The sequence below is a fragment of the Dryobates pubescens genome, chromosome 8 (assembly GCF_014839835.1).
Source record: "Dryobates pubescens isolate bDryPub1 chromosome 8, bDryPub1.pri, whole genome shotgun sequence".
In the NCBI taxonomy this organism is placed as follows: Eukaryota; Metazoa; Chordata; class Aves; order Piciformes; family Picidae; genus Dryobates; species Dryobates pubescens.
This window is the reverse complement of record NC_071619.1, coordinates 42667899-42686039: the sequence shown is the minus strand read 5'-3', so window position 1 is coordinate 42686039 and position 18141 is coordinate 42667899. Positions and strand designations below refer to the sequence as shown.

At 49.8% G+C, this 18141-nt stretch overlaps 1 protein-coding gene across 1 annotated transcript in view; it reads left to right on the top strand.

The window, feature by feature from the left end:
- The window catches only part of A2M (alpha-2-macroglobulin), a 44160-nt gene that overhangs the window by 5626 nt on the left and 20393 nt on the right, over positions 1-18141 (top strand). Inside the window, exons 5-15 of the mRNA XM_054163913.1 lie at positions 1186-1206; positions 1825-1993; positions 3311-3395; positions 4463-4586; positions 10009-10123; positions 10363-10472; positions 11760-11918; positions 13187-13414; positions 13739-13802; positions 14249-14391; positions 17744-17893. Coding sequence (XP_054019888.1) covers positions 1186-1206; positions 1825-1993; positions 3311-3395; positions 4463-4586; positions 10009-10123; positions 10363-10472; positions 11760-11918; positions 13187-13414; positions 13739-13802; positions 14249-14391; positions 17744-17893 — 1368 coding nt within the window. The remainder of the gene's footprint in view (positions 1-1185; positions 1207-1824; positions 1994-3310; positions 3396-4462; positions 4587-10008; positions 10124-10362; positions 10473-11759; positions 11919-13186; positions 13415-13738; positions 13803-14248; positions 14392-17743; positions 17894-18141) is intronic.

The window sequence follows — 18141 nt, the reverse complement described above, 5'->3', positions numbered from 1 at the left end:
TAGCTCAGGTTGCTCAAGGCTCCATCCAACCTGGCCTTCAACACCTGCAGGGAAAGGGCATCCCTGACCTCCTTGGGCAGCCTGTGTCTCCCCACTGTACTGTACATTTAAGATCATTATCTGACCACACAGCCATGGAAAGACACCTGGAAAACTAGATGTTAACTGAAATATGGAGTAGCTTTGGTAATTCATGACTGATTTGAAGGACCTTAGTAATTTATAGAATAGTGGAATGGTTTGGTTTGGAAGGGACCTTAAAGGTCACCTAGTCCAACCCCTCTACAGTGAGCAAGGATATCTTCAACTAGAGCAGGTCACTCAGAGTCCCAGAAAAATGACCTGGAATGGTTCCAGGGATGGGGTTCCTACCACCTCTCTGAGCAACCTGGGATAGGTTCTCACCACCCTGAGTGGAAAACAATTCATTCTTTCTGACTAGGCTGAATATCTTCTCTTGTATTTTAAAACCATCACCCCTTGTCCTTTCACAGCAAGCCCTGCTAAGTCTGTCCCCATCTTTCTGATTAGCCCCTTTAAGTACTTACAGGCCACAAGAAGGTCTCCCCAGAGACTTCTTCAGGTGTAACAATCTCTCAGCCTGTCCTCACCACAGAGAGGTTCCATTTGCCTTTCTCCTCCTCTTTCATACTAGTATAAATCCTGCCCTGCTCAGGTTTTCACTCAGAACTCTGAACACAGAGAGGAAATGAGGATGAAAGAAAATTTCCTAGCCACCTAAAGTCCTGCTATTTAAATACCAAACTGTTGATACATATAAAGCAGATGGGAATGGGGAGCAGAGAATGAAGAGGAAGAGCAGGATGAGGGGGTAGGATGGGTCCTTGAGCCCATCAGCCAGCACACTCACCAATACCTAGAAGGACAGTGGAATGGAAGGGAATGGAATGGAATGGAATGGAATGGAATGGAAAACACCTCAGCAGAGAGAAATTCTGCCATTGCCATAGTGTATGCCTGCTCTTACTAGTGTTGCAGATCATCCAGAGTTAGTCATTTCTGTTTAGATGACTTTCTACCTGAGACAAAGGTTTGTCCCTCCTCTTGATGTACCTCAAAATGCTATGTTGCTCCAGACCATTATCCTGTTGGTCACCATCTTGTTCCCTGAAATGTGGTTGCTTGCACTCAGCCTAAATGTTGTTTCTTTTCTTCTTCTTCCAGTTTCCGCTGGTGTACATCGAGGTACGTGCAAACATTCTGCTTGTGTTCCACATCTACTGCACCTCAGCCTGGGTAGAAAAACTACCAGTTGCCTCGAGATGATTCTTGTCTATTTAATAGAATAGAATAGAATTAACCAGGTTGGAAGAGACCTTTGAGATCATCGAGTCCAACCTATCACCCAACACCATCTGATCAACTAAACTCCATCCAGTCTCTTCCTAAACACCTCCAGTGATGGTCACTCCACCACCTCCCTGGGCAGCACATTCCAATGGCAAATCTCTCTTTCTGGGAAGAACTTCTTCCTGACATCCAGCCTAAACCTCCCCTGGCACAGCTTGAGACTGTGTCCTCTTGTTATGCATCAAGCAGGTCCATTATGTTAATTTGAATGTACAGAGCTTTTGATTTATATGCTGCCAGCCATGTACTCTGGGCCCAGGTTACAGCTTCTTCTACTGTCCAGCCCTGGGCTACCCACACAACACTGCTGGAGCATCCCACTTCAGGGAGCCCAGCTTCCTGAAACACGGGGTCTGGGCCTCCTCTCACTGCTTTCATTTCACTAGTGCTTTTTAGCTCCTGTTGCAGACTCCTGCTGTTCTCAGCATCTCCTTGTGATTTCATTCTCTGTAGGACCCAAAGAGAAACCGTCTGTACCAGTGGACAAAGGTAGAGTTGAAGAGAGGATTAACCCAGCTGTCTTTCAACCTCACCTTTGAACCTATGCAAGGGACCTACACAGTGGTGGCACAGACGGCCTCTGGGAGGACAATTCACCATCCATTCTCTGTGGAGGAGTATGGTAACTGCTGCTGTAGTTTCACGTTTCTAACAGCTAGTCATATGATTTATAACAGCTTAACTGAACAGGGTGGTAGATCTGTCCAGGATGTTCAGCACAGCTAGAAAAATGTCTCTTGTGTCCCCTCCCTCCCAAGCATCATCCCTGTCTGAGGGGTGAAGTCTGAAGGACTTGAGTGACCTGTCTCCACTCTTCCCTAAGCCCCAGGCCGTTTAGCTATTCTGTCTCACCTCAGCAAGGCTCCCATCAAGAGGACTGATGTGCTTGGATCAGTCTGTGCAGGCAACCACAAGGCTCACCTCCTTTCAGAGCTGACTTAAAGCCACAGCCTGGTCTTCAGTTGGCCACATCTGTCAAGTGTCAGGCTACAAATATGGGTCTCCCTGCATCAGGCCTGAAGCCCTGACCTTTTGGTGTAGTCTGGGGCTGTCTGTAAATGCAGACTTTGCCTTTCTTCACCCACATTCTAATCCTGGAGCTCTCATGACACCTTAGTGCCTTAAGCACTCTCTGGTGCTCTCACCTATATGCTGAGTCCATCTGCTAGGCTAGAAAATGGCATCCTAGCTAATACACATTTGCACGTGGTGGCAACCAACACAGCTTTCCAACCTAGCAAGCCAGCTGCAGCCCTTGTTGCATGGTCTGACATGACCTAGCTCATGCAGCAGAGGTGAGTCCTGGAAGCTGGATGACCTCTTGTCAGTTGCAGAACAGTTTCTAAGTCCTGAATCCCTTCTAGTTCTCCCAGGACAGCCACCACCCACTCCCCCTTCTGCAGCTGGGTTTGGATGTGATGTCACCCTGTGCAGAGTTGCAGGGGATGCTATGAGGTCTTCCTATCTTGTGAATTGGTCAGATCTATGTGCTTTGGACATGCACAGAAAAGGCTGCAGTTCCAGCTCTATATGCCTGTGGGATATCTCTACTAACTTATCTCTGGTTTATTACATCCTATTGCCTTGTGACTGATAAGTGTTGTCACAGACACTGCTGTATTTTAATAGCTGGTGTGATAATCCAATCTTCTTACCTTGTGCAGTGGTTGGCCGAGTGCCTGCGGTCTTCATGGCCTTCTGTGGCACGTGCCCAGAGTGATCCTGCCTTGACAAGGAGCTTAGACTCAATGATCTCCAGACACCCCTTCCAATCCCTACCATTCTCTGATTCTATTACTCTATGAAGCCTCTAAAATCTAATAATTTAGACACAACAGAGATCCAGGTCACTTGTAAGAATAACCTTTGAGCAGCCTTCACGTCTCGTTGTTACGTTGTCCCTCACCACAATGCCTGTTTTCCTGTGGTTCTGCTGCAGTGCTGCCAAAATTTGAAGTAACAGTGAAAATGCCCAAGGTGATCACCATTCTTGATGAGAAGCTGACAGTGAAAGTTTGTGGTCTGTGAGTGTCATTCTTTCAAGTCCCTGATTTCAAGCTTTTTCTTCTGGTACTGGTGGAAGTCCAGCTGGGAGACTGAGATATGATACTTCATTATGTTTCTCAATTATTTTGGGGGCCCAGGACCAAAACAGATTGCATCTACCATCAGTTATTGCATGGGGGGCTTTGTATGTAATATGCAGAAACAGATAGCTCTTCTGAGTTTTGGGAGGGTCTTGAAGCTAGTGAAGTGTCTAGAGAACAGGTCTTGTGAGGAGCAGCTGAAGGAACTGAGGCTGTTTAGCCTGGAGAAAAGCAGCCTGAGGGAAGACCTTCTTGCTGTCTACAAGTCCCTGAAAGGAAGTCAGAGTCAGCTGGGTATTGGTCTCTTCTCCCTAGTAAGAAGTGATAGGACAAAAGGAGAGGCTTGGGTTGACTGTTAGAAGAAACTTCTTCAATGAAAGGTTCTCAAACACTGAACAAGGCTCCCCATGGAGGTGGCTGAACCCACATTCCTGGAGATGTTTCAAAGAGGCAGAGATGTGGTGCTGAAGGATATGATTTAGCACCAGGTTTGGTAGAGTCAGATAATAGTTGGACTTGATGATCCTGAAGTTCTTTTCCAAACAAAATGATTCATTGAGTCTGTTATTTCAGACCAGCTGCAGCACCAGGGAAGGGGTCTTCAATTTTATTTACCTGAGAATTCCATCAGAGTTGGGTGGTGGGGTAGACAGTGCAACATGTTCACCAAGATGAGGGGTACTCTCAACTAAATCAGCATTAGAATCATAGTATCATCTTGGTTAGAAAATAACTTTAAGATCATTGAGTCCATCATTTTAGTCTGTCAAGTCTGGTGCTAAACCCTGTCCCTCATGGGGGACCATGAGAATTAGTAATCCTCGCCCTGTCACCAAGCTCTACCCTAAAATGTTACCAAATTTTTTCCTGTTATGACCTTGATGTATCCTGGCAGGACCTCTAGGGAAGAGTCCTGGATCCATGGGGAGGGAGGTAGCAATGTTTCTCCATCCCTCTCACGTACCTAATGGCTGTGTTTTTCTTCCAATCCATGCTACTGGTAGCTACACATTTGGGAAGCCTGTTCCTGGCCACATCAGCTTCCGCATCTGCCGGAGGTTTGAATACACAGCTACCACCTGCTATGGTGAAGAGTCTAAAGCAGTGTGTGATGAGTTCTCTGGACAGGTGAGGCATGAGTACCCATGTGAGTAGGGTGATAGGAGAAAGTGTTGTTTACTGATCATGCCTTGTAGGCAGGGGCTTGCACTGAGTGTGTGCAAGCGGAGTGTGCGGAGGGAAGAGAGTCCGTGTGTGCGAGCAGAGTGTGCAGAGGGAAGAGAGTCCATGTGTGCGAGCGGAGTGTGCAGAGGGAAGAGAGTCCATGTGTGCGAGCAGAGTGTGCAGAGGGAAGAGAATCCATGTGTGCGAGCAGAGTGTGCAGAGGGAAGAGAGTCCATGTGTGCGAGCAGAGTGTGCAGAGGGAAGAGAATCCATGTGTGCGAGCAGAGTGTGCAGAGGGAAGAGAGTCCATGGGTGCAAGCAGAGTGTGCAGAGGGAAGAGAGTCCATGTGTGCGAGCGGAGTGTGCAGAGGGAATAGAGTCCATGTGTGCGAGCAGAGTGTGCAGAGGGAAGAGAGTCCATGTGTGCGAGCAGAGTGTGCAGAGGGAAGAGAGTCCATGTGTGCAAGCGGAGTGTGCGGAGGGAAGAGAGTCCGCGCATGCGAGCAGAGTGTGCAGAGGGAAGAGAGTCCATGTGTGCAAGCAGAGTGTGCAGAGGGAAGAGAGTCCATGTGTGCGAGCAGAGTGTGCAGAGGGAAGAGAGTCCATGTGTGCAAGCGGAGTGTGCAGAGGGAAGAGAGTCCATGTGTGCGAGCAGAGTGTGCAGAGGGAGGAGAGTCCATGTGTGCGAGCAGAGTGTGCAGAGGGAAGAGAGTCCATGTGTGCGAGCAGAGTGTGCAGAGGGAAGAGAGTCCATGTGTGCGAGCAGAGTGTGCAGAGGGAAGAGAGTCCATGTGTGCGAGCAGAGTGTGCAGAGGGAACAGAGTCCATGTGTGCGAGCAGAGTGTGCAGAGGGAAGAGAGTCCATGTGTGCGAGCAGAGTGTGCAGAGGGAACAGAGTCCATGTGTGCGAGCAGGGTGTGCAGAGGGAACAGAGTCCATGTGTGCGAGCAGAGTGTGCAGAGGGAAGAGAGTCCATGTGTGCGAGCAGAGTGTGCAGAGGGAAGAGAGTCCATGTGTGCAAGCAGAGTGTGCAGAGGGAAGAGAGTCCATGTGTGCGAGCAGAGTGTGCAGAGGGAAGAGAGTCCATGTGTGCGAGCAGAGTGTACAGAGGTAAGAGAGTCCATGTGTGCGAGCAGAGTGTGCAGAGGGAGGAGAGTCCATGTGTGCGAGCAGGGTGTGCAGAGGGAACAGAGTCCATGTGTGCGAGCAGAGTGTGCAGAGGGAACAGAGTCCATGTGTGCAAGCGGAGTGTGCAGAGGGAAGAGAGTCCATGTGTGCGAGCAGAGTGTGCAGAGGGAAGAGAGGCCATGTGTGCGAGCAGAGTGTGCAGAGGGAAGAGAGGCCATGTGTGCGAGCAGAGTGTGCAGAGGGAAGAGAGTCCATGTGTGCAAGCGGAGTGTGCAGAGGGAAGAGAGTCCATGTGTGCGAGCAGAGTGTGCAGAGGGAAGAGAGTCCATGTGTGTGAGCAGAGTGTGCAGAGGGAACAGAGTCCATGTGTGCGAGCAGAGTGTGCAGAGGGAAGAGAGTCCATGTGTGTGAGCAGAGTGTGCAGAGGGAACAGAGTCCATGTGTGCGAGCAGAGTGTGCAGAGGGAACAGAGTCCATGTGTGCGAGCAGAGTGTGCAGAGGGAAGAGAGGCCATGTGTGCGAGCAGAGTGTGCAGAGGGAAGAGAGGCCATGTGTGCGAGCAGAGTGTGCAGAGGGAGGAGAGTCCATGTGTGCGAGCAGAGTGTGCAGAGGGAGGAGAGTCCATGTGTGCAAGCAGAGTGTGCAGAGGGAAGAGAGTCCATGTGTGCGAGCAGAGTGTGCAGAGGGAGGAGAGTCCATGTGTGCGAGCAGAGTGTGCAGAGGGAGGAGAGTCCATGTGTGCAAGAGAGTGTGCAGAGGGAAGAGTCCATGTGTGCGAGCAGAGTGTGCAGAGGGAGGAGAGTCCATGTGTGCGAGCAGAGTGTGCAGAGGGAGGAGAGTCCATGTGTGCGAGCAGAGTGTGCAGAGGGAGGAGAGTCCATGTGTGCGAGCAGAGTGTGCAGAGGGAGGAGAGTCCATGTGTGCGAGCAGAGTGTGCAGAGGGAAGAGAGTCCATGTGTGCGAGCAGAGTGTGCAGAGGGAGGAGAGTCCATGTGTGCGAGCAGAGTGTGCAGAGGGAGGAGAGTCCATGTGTGCGAGCAGAGTGTGCAGAGGGAGGAGAGTCCATGTGTGCGAGCAGAGTGTGCAGAGGGAGGAGAGTCCATGTGTGCGAGCAGAGTGTGCAGAGGGAAGAGAGTCCATGTGTGCAAGCGGAGTGTGCAGAGGGAAGAGAGTCCATGTGTGCGAGCAGAGTGTGCAGAGGGAAGAGAGTCCATGTGTGTGAGCAGAGTGTGCAGAGGGAACAGAGTCCATGTGTGCGAGCAGAGTGTGCAGAGGGAAGAGAGTCCATGTGTGCGAGCAGAGTGTGCAGAGGGAGGAGAGTCCATGTGTGCGAGCAGAGTGTGCAGAGGGAGGAGAGTCCATGTGTGCGAGCAGAGTGTGCAGAGGGAAGAGAGTCCATGTGTGCAAGCGGAGTGTGCAGAGGGAAGAGAGTCCATGTGTGCGAGCAGAGTGTGCAGAGGGAAGAGAGTCCATGTGTGTGAGCAGAGTGTGCAGAGGGAACAGAGTCCATGTGTGCGAGCAGAGTGTGCAGAGGGAAGAGAGTCCATGTGTGCGAGCAGAGTGTGCAGAGGGAGGAGAGTCCATGTGTGCGAGCAGAGTGTGCAGAGGGAGGAGAGTCCATGTGTGCGAGCAGAGTGTGCAGAGGGAGGAGAGTCCACGTGTGCGAGCAGAGTGTGCAGAGGGAACAGAGTCCATGTGTGCGAGCAGAGTGTGCAGAGGGAACAGAGTCCATGTGTGCGAGCAGAGTGTGCAGAGGGAAGAGAGTCCGCGTGTGCGAGCAGAGTGTGCAGAGGGAGGAGAGTCCGCGTGTGCGAGCGGAGTGTGCAGAGGGAGGAGAGTCCATGTGTGCGAGCAGAGTGTGCAGAGGGAAGAGAGGCCATGTGTGCGAGCAGAGTGTGCAGAGGGAAGAGAGGCCATGTGTGCGAGCAGAGTGTGCAGAGGGAGGAGAGTTCATGTGTGTGAGCAGAGTGTGCAGAGGGAACAGAGTCCATGTGTGCGAGCAGAGTGTGCAGAGGGAACAGAGTCCATGTGTGCGAGCAGAGTGTGCAGAGGGAAGAGAGTCCGCGTGTGCGAGCAGAGTGTGCAGAGGGAGGAGAGTCCGCGTGTGCGAGCGGAGTGTGCAGAGGGAGGAGAGTCCATGTGTGCGAGCAGAGTGTGCAGAGGGAAGAGAGGCCATGTGTGCGAGCAGAGTGTGCAGAGGGAAGAGAGGCCATGTGTGCGAGCAGAGTGTGCAGAGGGAGGAGAGTCCATGTGTGCGAGCAGAGTGTGCAGAGGGAGGAGAGTCCATGTGTGCAAGCAGAGTGTGCAGAGGGAAGAGAGTCCATGTGTGCGAGCAGAGTGTGCAGAGGGAGGAGAGTCTATGTGTGCGAGCAGAGTGTGCAGAGGGAGGAGAGTCCATGTGTGCAAGCAGAGTGTGCAGAGGGAAGAGTCCATGTGTGCGAGCAGAGTGTGCAGAGGGAGGAGAGTCCATGTGTGCGAGCAGAGTGTGCAGAGGGAGGAGAGTCCATGTGTGCGAGCAGAGTGTGCAGAGGGAGGAGAGTCCATGTGTGTGAGCAGAGTGTGCAGAGGGAGGAGAGTCCATGTGTGCGAGCAGAGTGTGCAGAGGGAGGAGAGTCCACGTGTGCGAGCAGAGTGTGCAGAGGGAGGAGAGTCCATGTGTGCGAGCAGAGTGTGCAGAGGGAGGAGAGTCCATGTGTGTGAGCAGAGTGTGCAGAGGGAGGAGAGTCCATGTGTGTGAGCAGAGTGTGCAGAGGGAAGAGAGTCCGCGTGTGCGAGCAGAGTGTGCAGAGGGAAGAGAGGCCATGTGTGCGAGCAGAGTGTGCAGAGGGAACAGAGTCCATGTGTGCGAGCAGAGTGTGCAGAGGGAAGAGAGGCCATGTGTGCGAGCAGAGTGTGCAGAGGGAAGAGAGTCCACGTGTGCGAGCAGAGTGTGCAGAGGGAGGAGAGTCCATGTGTGCGAGCAGAGTGTGCAGAGGGAGGAGAGTCCATGTGTGCGAGCAGAGTGTGCAGAGGGAGGAGAGTCCATGTGTGCGAGCAGAGTGTGCAGAGGGAGGAGAGTCCGTGCGTGCAGGCGGAGGGTGAATAGGGAAGGGAGTCTGCACGTGCGAGCGGGGTGCGCGGAGGGAAGGGAGTCTGCACGTGTGAATGGAGTACACAGAGGGAAGAGAGTGGGCACGTGCAAGCAGAAGAGAGTCCGTGTATCTTAAGGAAACTTGAAGAAAGAGAGAAGATTTGGTGTAAGATGAAACGTGAAAACTGAAACCCGGAGGAAGGTCTTTGCAGGAAGAAAGGTGTGTGCAAAGGCAAGAAGCTGATGGAGAAGGGAAAGATGAAAGAAACAATGAAAAAGGTCAGATGGAGATTATGAGAGGGAAGTGGGAAAAGATGTGAGTGATGAGAGCAGAGCTGCAGTTGGCTCACACTAGAGACACTGTGTGGCATCGGAATTTGGTGCCAGAAAGGGATAGAAATCAGGGGAGGGGTGATGTGGTTTGAGCAAGAAGGAAAGGAATTTGTGTTTAGCAGCAGCATTATGACAGAAAGAGCCACACTTCTTCCACTCCTCAGACTTGCAAACCTAAATGGCGTTTGAAACATGGATAGGTGCAGCGATTGACAGAAGGTGGGGTAAGAGCAGTTGTGGAAATATGCCAGGACAAGGATGAATGCCAAAGACATGTTATGGCCCTTGGGGTCTGCTACACTGTGATCCCCACCACTGCCTCTGCCACTGCTGTTATCCATGTTAAAAGAAAGTGCAAACTCTGCTGTTACATGCCTCGCTTCCCTGCTCTCTGGAGGCCAACCTTGTGCATGAATATGCCAAAAAGAGGTCACAAACTGTGGAAATGCTTTTCCAGCTGTCATTCTTTCTACACATGCACAGGCTTTGGTTGATGTACCACTCGTACGGCTTTGTGCGTTTTGAGTCGGCAGTGCCTGATGCCTGGCAAACTTCTGCTGTGTAGCATACCCAGGAATAATTCCCTGTGTTTTTGTAGCAAGCCTTTGCAATTTCAAGCTTCACACATACACATGAAAATCTAGTTTGCAAACTCTTTGCCCTGATGCTGCTGCAAGTGCTTCAAAATGCTCCTTGCCAAGTTACTCACCCACTTTTCCAGTTTTGATAAAAACAGCAGAGGGAATGAGGTGATGGTTTCTCTTCCAGTTCAGAGCAGTGCACAAGGATGGATTCATTAAGTTGGATAAACCTAAAAATGAGACTAAAATGGTCTTGTTTGTTTTCCTCAAACAGGCAGACAACTACGGCTGCATTTCTGAAGTGGTAAAGACCAAGTTATTCCAGCTCAAAAGAAGTGGATATGAGAATAAACTCCACGTGGAGGCTAAGATTAAAGAGGAGGGGACAGGTATGAATCATCTGGATTAAAGACCTGTGTAATAAACCCAGGAGAGAGCAGCAGAGAGACTTGCCAGACAGGAATGAGGGATGAAACCAAACTCTTGCTTTTCTGGAATTCTAAGGTTTTCCTACCTGGAGGCCAGGAGTATCAACCAAATTGCTTGTCCAGCACAGGAGGGTTGGCCTGGAATAAAAGTAATTCTGGTCAGGCAGTGGCAAGTTAATTCTCCATGCTTTTTCCTGCAGGAGTGGAGTTGACTGGAACAAGCTTCTCTGAGATCACAACCACCATTAGCAAAATCACCTTTGAGAACTCAGATTCCCACTACAAACCTGGAATTCCCTTCTTTGGGCAGGTAGGAAAATGAAAGCATAAGAATGGGATGTCCTGAGCACCAAACAATCATAGTACTGAATGCCCTGGACAAGATATGTGCCTCCTCCCTCTGCAAAGATGCCAAACCTCAGTGCTGCTAATCCATGTGGGCCCCCTCTCCTCTTCAGGCTCCTGAACTGGGGAACAGCAGCTGAGAGCACAACCCTCATTCTGCTTTACTTCTCTGTCCTTGTGCTTCCACTTCTCCAGCCAGCCAGAAGTCTGCTTTTCCAGTCACCTGTCTAAAAGGAGGCCTAAGGGTGTGAGTGTGTGACAGTTTCAGGCTGTGCCTTTAAAGCTAGCTGCAAATTTTCAAGCAGGAGACTGGAGAAGTACAAACAAAAATCCACAGTTGGGTGTAAAAAGGAAAACAAGAGATTATTCTAAACTAATTTCATTGGCTAGATGTGTGGGATGTAGCTTTAATGATCTTACATTCCATTCTAATCCTGTCTTTCTCTCTGCTGGCATGCACGTCTGCAGCTCCTGGAAAGAGACCTCTTATCAGCTAACCTCACGGATAAGCATTACTGACTTTTTAAAATGATGCTTTTGAACTACCTGAAATTTCCCTAACATTTCTCCTTTTCTCTCTTCTTCTAATTACCCAGAGGAAAAAGGGGAGGGGGAGATTAAGGGGAAGCGAGGCAGTGTCCTCCTGGACAAGGAGGATTTCTGTGCTGTTTTCTCTTTGTAAATACCTGTATAATATTGTAAATACTGTGTGTTTGTACACATTCATTACATGCCATTGTAGAGTGTAGCTGTTGCTTGTGTAATACAGCTTTCCATTTTGCTTCCCTGAGTGTAGCTGTTGCTTGTGTAATACAGCTTTCCATTTTGCTTCCCTGAGTGTAGCTGTTGCTTGTGTAATACAGCTTTCCATTTCGCTTCCCTGAGTGTAGCTGTTGCTTGTGTAATACAGCTTTCCATTTTGCTTCCCTGAGTGTAGCTGTTGCTTGTGTAATACAGCTTTCCATTTTGCTTCCCCAACTCAGTTAGCTGAGCTTCTGTTAATGTGGGTGGGTTAAACCATCACAGAGTGCATGTCGTTCTCCATGTGCACATCAGTCTCTCCTCTGACCCAGAGGTGAATATAAGGCAGAGCCAAAGAAATAAGATTCAGGAAGTTTGCAGCTCTCTGAAAGAGACAGGTGACACACACGTGAAGTGCAATGGAGACCCACGCCCAGCAGTCTTAGCTCAGTGGTCTATCAGGTGCCAGATGTTCTTCTCCTCCTATACTGTACTGTTTTTGCTCCTCCAGGTGAAACTAGTGGATGGATCTGGTGCTCCAATTGCCAATGAAATTGTGAGGATTTCTTTACAAGGAGACCAGGAAACCAACTACACAACAAATGAAGAGGGCAGGGCATGGTTTTCCTTGAACACTTCCATGCTGAACTTTGATTCTGTTGGAATTAGGGTGAGTCCTGCAGACAGAGGCGGTGATGAAGGGACCCACAGGGCTGGGAGTACCTCTGAAGTTTCTACTGCATATGCAAAAACACTTAGCTGCTCGTTCCTGGTTTGTGCTAAACTTGACACCAGTGTGGTGGAAATAGTTGCACAACAAACCAGGTTGCCATGTCACGACTACACTCTGCTTGTATTTGATTTTTGCTTGGCAATAGCAATATAAGATTAGAAGAAACATCAAGAGATCCTAACAGTCCATTCTGCTCCAAGGGATCACCAGTTCCACATAGACAAATCTGTTTCAAGGGCGGCTCTAACTCCCCATGTGTAGTGCTTCAGTTGCTTTGCTGGCTTTCTGATTAAATATTTACCCAGGTATCTCAATATTCTTTATGGTGAGGTAAGGTCATCTGCATCTCTCAGAGGTTTATTTACTGTTCTGCGTTTCTAAGTGGTCCTCCTCATTTTGTTCTTTTTATTTTTCACCCCCTTTTTCCTGCCACAAAGAGAAAGGGAGTACAAAGCATTCACAGGCACTCTCCCCCTAATAGTTTGTTTACCTGGGGAAAGTGATATTGAGCATCCCTCTGTAAATGGAGAATGCACTGTGTGTGTAATGTGCATGTTTTGTAGTACCTTACCCTAGGATAGGGTGCATGGTCTAGCATTGTATTTGCTCTTCTCCCTGTGGTTCTCAGCACTGGTTAGGCCACACCTTGAATACTGTGTCCAGTTCTGGGCTCCTCAATTTAAGAAGGGCATTGAGACACTTGAACATGTCCAGAGAAGGGCAACAAAGCTGGGGAGGGGTCTGGAGCACAGCCCTGTGAGGAGAGGCTGAGGGAGCTGGGGTTGCTTAGCCTGGAGAAGAGGAGGCTCAGGGGAGACCTTCTTGCTGTCTCCAACTACCTGAAGGGAGGCTGTATCCAGGTGGGGGTTGGTCTCTTCTCTCAGGCAACCAGCCCCAGAACAAGAGGACACAGTCTCAAGCTGCACCAAGGGAGGTTTAGGCTGGAGGTGAGGGAAAAGTTCTTCCTACAAAGAGAGATTGGCCATGGGAATGTGCTGCCCAGGGAGGTGGTAGAGTCACAGTCCCTGCAGGTGTCCAAGAGGGGATTGGACATGGCACTTGAAGCCATGGTTTAGTTAGTCATGAGGTGTTGGGTGACAGGTTGGAGTTGATGATCTCTGAGGTCTTTTCCAACCTTATTGATTCTATGTTTCTATGATACCTGTGTTCAAGGCTCTGTCTGTGTGTGTTGTCTTCTTTTGCAGGCAATCCATAAAGTGCACTCCTACTGCTACGACCGGTCCTGGGTTTCTCCCCGTTTTGAAGAAGGCTACCTGCCCCTGAAACGCTTCTACTCCCCTAGTAATAGCTTCCTCAAAATTGAGCCCAAGTCCAAGACTCTAAGCTGTGGCTCCTCCACACTGGTCCGGGTGCACTATATCCTTACTCCAGAGGCCATAGGAGAGCAGAAGAAAATTGTCTTTTACTACCTGGTAAGCTTGCACCTGACATGTGGTGAGGTTGTCACTGGTAATTGGAGGGTGGCTGGAGACAGACCTGGTGGTTTGTGACAGCAGGTTTAAGCACTTTTTCATCATTCTCCATATGCTGTTTTCCCACAAAAGAAATGAAGGTATGGGTTAGAAGCAGCAGAGTAAAGAGTGGGCACTGGGATTCTACCACAGGAAGGCAGAGATCAGCTGAGCAGTGTGTAAGCAGCAGACATAGACCTCAGTTGCTCTCTTTTCAAGTTCCTCATCTTTAAGGTTTGGCTCATGCACCACCTCAATCACAGCAGGATTTCTCTTTCCATCCAGGTGATGGCCAAGGGAATCATTAAGCATGCAGGCACCCACATTCTGAATCTGGACCAGGATAGTGGTGAGTTTCAAGCCCCTGCCAAGTTGCCACTGTCCTGGGAAGCCAGGAAGCGGTGTCAGGCATACACATTGCTTCCACGTAAATGCAGGGCTCTACATCTCCATGTCCCCTAAGATATGTGAAGCGTTTGAGTTTTCTTTTCTCTGCCTCTATTTAGGCTTTGTACATGTCTGCTCTAATTCCCCTTGCCAGCCATCTTTCTGCTGACACTGCATTTCTGGGGCTGCAGTGCTCCTAGAGGAGACTGAGGGTCTGACTTCTAGAAGCTGAACCAACATTCAGCATGCTTATGGAAAACAGGACTTACCCATCTCTGTGAGCACCAGTTCATCCCACTTAGAGGCCAGGAGTTTGTTTATGGCTAGGATGAAGTTCAGCATGAAGACAAGCTGAGAATTTGGGCTGCTTCCTGTACCTTAACTTTTTGCTCTTGTTTTATTTCCTAGCCAATGGTGTCTTCTCGCTCCAGCTGCCTGTAGAAAGTGATATTGCTCCAGTGGCCCAAGTGCTTGTCTACACCACTGCCCCCAGCAGTGAGGTGATTGCTGATTCAGCCAAGTTTAGCATAGAAAAGTGTTTCAACAATAAGGTAAGTGTCCACTTCTTGAGCAGCCATGGGACTGCAGCATGGTGAAGCTCACTTACTGAGCCTGGCTGAGTTCATGTCTCTAGATATACTAAAACTGGGCAAGCCACTGATCAGTCATTCATTGCTTACTGGTTTGTGGAGGAGATAAACTGCTGGAAAAAAAGGTGCTAGCAGACTGACCTCAGTGCCAGGCAAGATTATGGAACAGGTCATCTTGAGTGCAGTCACACAGCACTTATAGGATGGCCAAGGGATCAGGCCAGGCCAGCATGGGTTTAGGAAGGGCAGGTCCTGCCTGACCAACCTGATCTCCTTCTATGATCAGGTGACTGCCTGGTGGATGTGGGGCAGGCTGTGGATGGAGTCTACCTGGACCTCAGCAAGGCCTTTGACACTGTCCCCCATGGCAGACTCCTGGCCAAGCTGTCAGCCCATGGATTGGATGGGAGCACACTGTGATGGGTTAGGAACTGGCTGGAGGGCCGAGCCCAGAGAGTGGTGGTGAATGGTGCCACAGCCAGCTGGCAGCCAGGCACTAGTGGTGTGCCCCAGGGATCAGTACTGGGCCCCATGCTCTTCAACATCTTTATTGATGATCTGGACGAGGGCATCGAGTCCATCATCAGTAAATTTGCAGATGACACCAAGCTGGGGGCAGGAGTTGATCTGCTGGAGGGTAGAGAGGCTCTGCAGAGGGACCTCGACAGGCTGGGCAGATGGGCAGAGTCCAAGGGCAGGAGATTGAACACATCCAAGTGCCAGGTTCTGCACATTGGCCACAACAACCCCAGGCAGAGCTACAGGCTGGGGTCAGAGTGGCTGAGAGCAGTCAGGTGGAAAGGGACTTGGGGGTGTTGGCTGATGGTAGGCTGAACATGAGGCTGCAGTGTGCCCAAGCAGCCAGGAGGGCCAATGGCATCCTGGCCTGCATCAGGAACAGTGTGGCCAGCAGGAGCAGGGAGGTCATTCTGCCCCTGTACACTGCACTGGTTAGGCCACACCTTGAGTCCTGTGTCCAGTTCTGGGCCCCTCAGTTTAGGAAGGAGGTTGACTTGCTGGAATGTGTCCAGAGAAGGGCAACAAGGTTGGTGAGGGGCTTGGAGCACAGCCCTGTGAGGAGAGACTGAGGGAGCTGGGGTTGCTGAGCCTGGAGAGGAGGAGACTCAGGGGTGACCTTATTGCTCTCTACAACTACCTGAAGGGAGGTTGTAGTGAGGCGGAGGTTGGTCTCTTCTCCCAGGCAACCAGTACCAGAACAAGAGGACACAGTCTCAGGCTGCACCAGGGGAGGTTTAGGCTGGAGGTCAGGAGGAAGTTTTACACAGAGAGAGTGATTGCCCATTGGAATGGGCTGCCTGAGGAGGTGGTGGGGTCGCCGTCGCTGGGGGTGTTCAGGGTGAGGCTTGACAGGATGCTTGGTTCCATGGTTTAGCTGATTAGGTGGTGTTGGATGTTAGGTTGGACATGATGATCTTGAAGGTCTCTTCCAACCTGGTCTATTCTATTCTATTCTATTCTATTCTATTCTATTCTATTCTATTCTATTCTATTCTATTCTATTCTGATAAAACCTCATTTAGCAACCAGTCACAGCCACTGGTCTCACAGATGGCCCTGGGTAAGAGAAAAGAGGACAGCATGTCCTAGGTCATACTGCAACACATACATTTCACTCCTTCTCACACAAACTCATTCCAGCAATTAGGTGGCTGCCTGAGGGGTCACAGAGCAAAAGTAAAACACACAGCCTCAGTCCAGGGAGTGAAGCTAATTCTTGTGAGATCTTTCACCTCCTGTATACCTCATCCTGACATTTGAGTTTCTATTGTATGTAAATGGAGATAAACCTTGCCTGAATCTGCTGAGCAATGCACAGTGATGCTTCAATAGCAATGGAGAAGCTGAGAAAGTGAAGAATAATAAGGCATTCTTTCTGTGAGCATGTGGACCATTTTTCTTCTATGACCCCACATATTTCTTGAGCAGAATGGCAGATTGATGTACAAGCAGCCTTAAGAAGAGAACAATCTCTTAAATTCATCAGGACTTCAGAATAGTAGGCAGGGCTTTCCTAAAGACCAGTCCTTTGTCCTGCTAAAACCCAAGGTAAATGAGCTCTTGAGACTAGTGTAGGAGCTTGTTCACCTGAATTTTGTTCATATATTGAATGTCATACTATTAAAGGTCATGCATTAAAGTCTGGGTGCAAACCAAGTGATTTAGAAAAGATGTTGAGTTGCTGGAAGTTGTCCAGAGAAGGGCAACAAAGCTGGGGAGGGGTTTGGAGCACAACCCTGTGAGGAGAGAGGCTGAGGGAGCTGGGGTTGCTTAGACTGCAGAAGAGGAGGCTCAGGGGAGACCTTCTTGCTGTCTGCAACTCCCTGAAGGGAAGTTGCAGCCAGGTGGGGGTTGGTCTCTTCTCCCAGGCAACCAGCCCCAGAACAAGAGGACACAGTCTCAAGCTGTGCCAGAGGAGGTTTAGGCTGGATGTTAGGAAGAAGTTCTTCCCAGAAAGAGAAATTAGCCATTGGAATGTGCTGCCCAGGGAGGTGGTGGAGTCACCATCCCTGGAGGTGTTTAGGAAGAGCCTGGATGAGGCACTTGGTGCCATGGTTTAGTTGATTAGATGGTGTTGAGTGATAGGTTGGACTTGATGATCTCTCAGGTCTTTTCCAACCTGGTTAATTCTAGTCTAGTCTAAAATATACACTAGTTACAATATTATACAGTTATTTACAATTTGCAAATAGCACAGCAACCCCCCTGTACACCCTCTGGGTTCCCCAGAGATCAGGGAAGTTGCTCCACTGCTCCAACCCCCTAAAGGCTCCTTCTCCCCCCTGTAACAGAAGAAAAGAGGAACTGAGAGGAAGGAATGTTAGTTTAGAGAAGCAATGTTAGTGTTCTTATCTCTTCTCAAGGCCAGGCAGAAGCAATTATTTTCTCCCCAGTGAAGCAGAACAGCCAAGACCACAGGAGAAAAGAAAAGGAATGGAAATGGAAGTGAAACGTGAAAGATTGTTAGGTACATCTGCGTCCATCCCACACATTTTACCCAATGAATTTGTTTAGAATAATCTTTTGTTTTCCTTTTTACACCCCATAGTGAATGATTTAGATTTCTCTACTTTTCTCCTTGAAATCTGCAGCTAATTTTAAAGGCATAGCCTAAAACTGCCACACTGGTAGTGGCTTAGCAGTAGTGGGTGGGATTGTGAGCTCCAGCTGAGCCTTTGGACTTGAGGATCTCAAAGGTTTCTTTCAACCTCCACAGTTCTATGATTTTATGAACTGGAGGGAAAGGCTCTGCAAGGGTGGAGCATAGGTGACACAGCTTTTCCTGTGGCTACAGGTGGACTTAAGCTTCTCTCCTTCTGAAGGCCTGCCTTCCTCTGATGCTCACTTGCTGTTCAGAGCCTCACCGAACTCCCTGTGTGCTGTCCGTGCTGTGGACAAGAGTGTTCTTCTCATGAAGCCTGAAGCTGAACTGTCACCCAGCTCTGTAAGTCTGTGGAGCAAATCACAGTGCAGCCAGCGTAAGTGCAGGCCAGTGCTGGAGCGGGAAGCAAACAGTCCTTTTTGGCAGTGCTGACCACAGACAGCTGCCTTGTGCTGCTTCTTGTCTTCCTTCAGTGGGTGAAAAAAGAGAACTGGGCAGCAGCTGTTTCTTAGGGGGTTTGTGCGATTGCAGGGATGGAATTAAGCAGCTTTTGCAAGGGGACTGCTTGTCTTGGCCACAGCCAAACACTG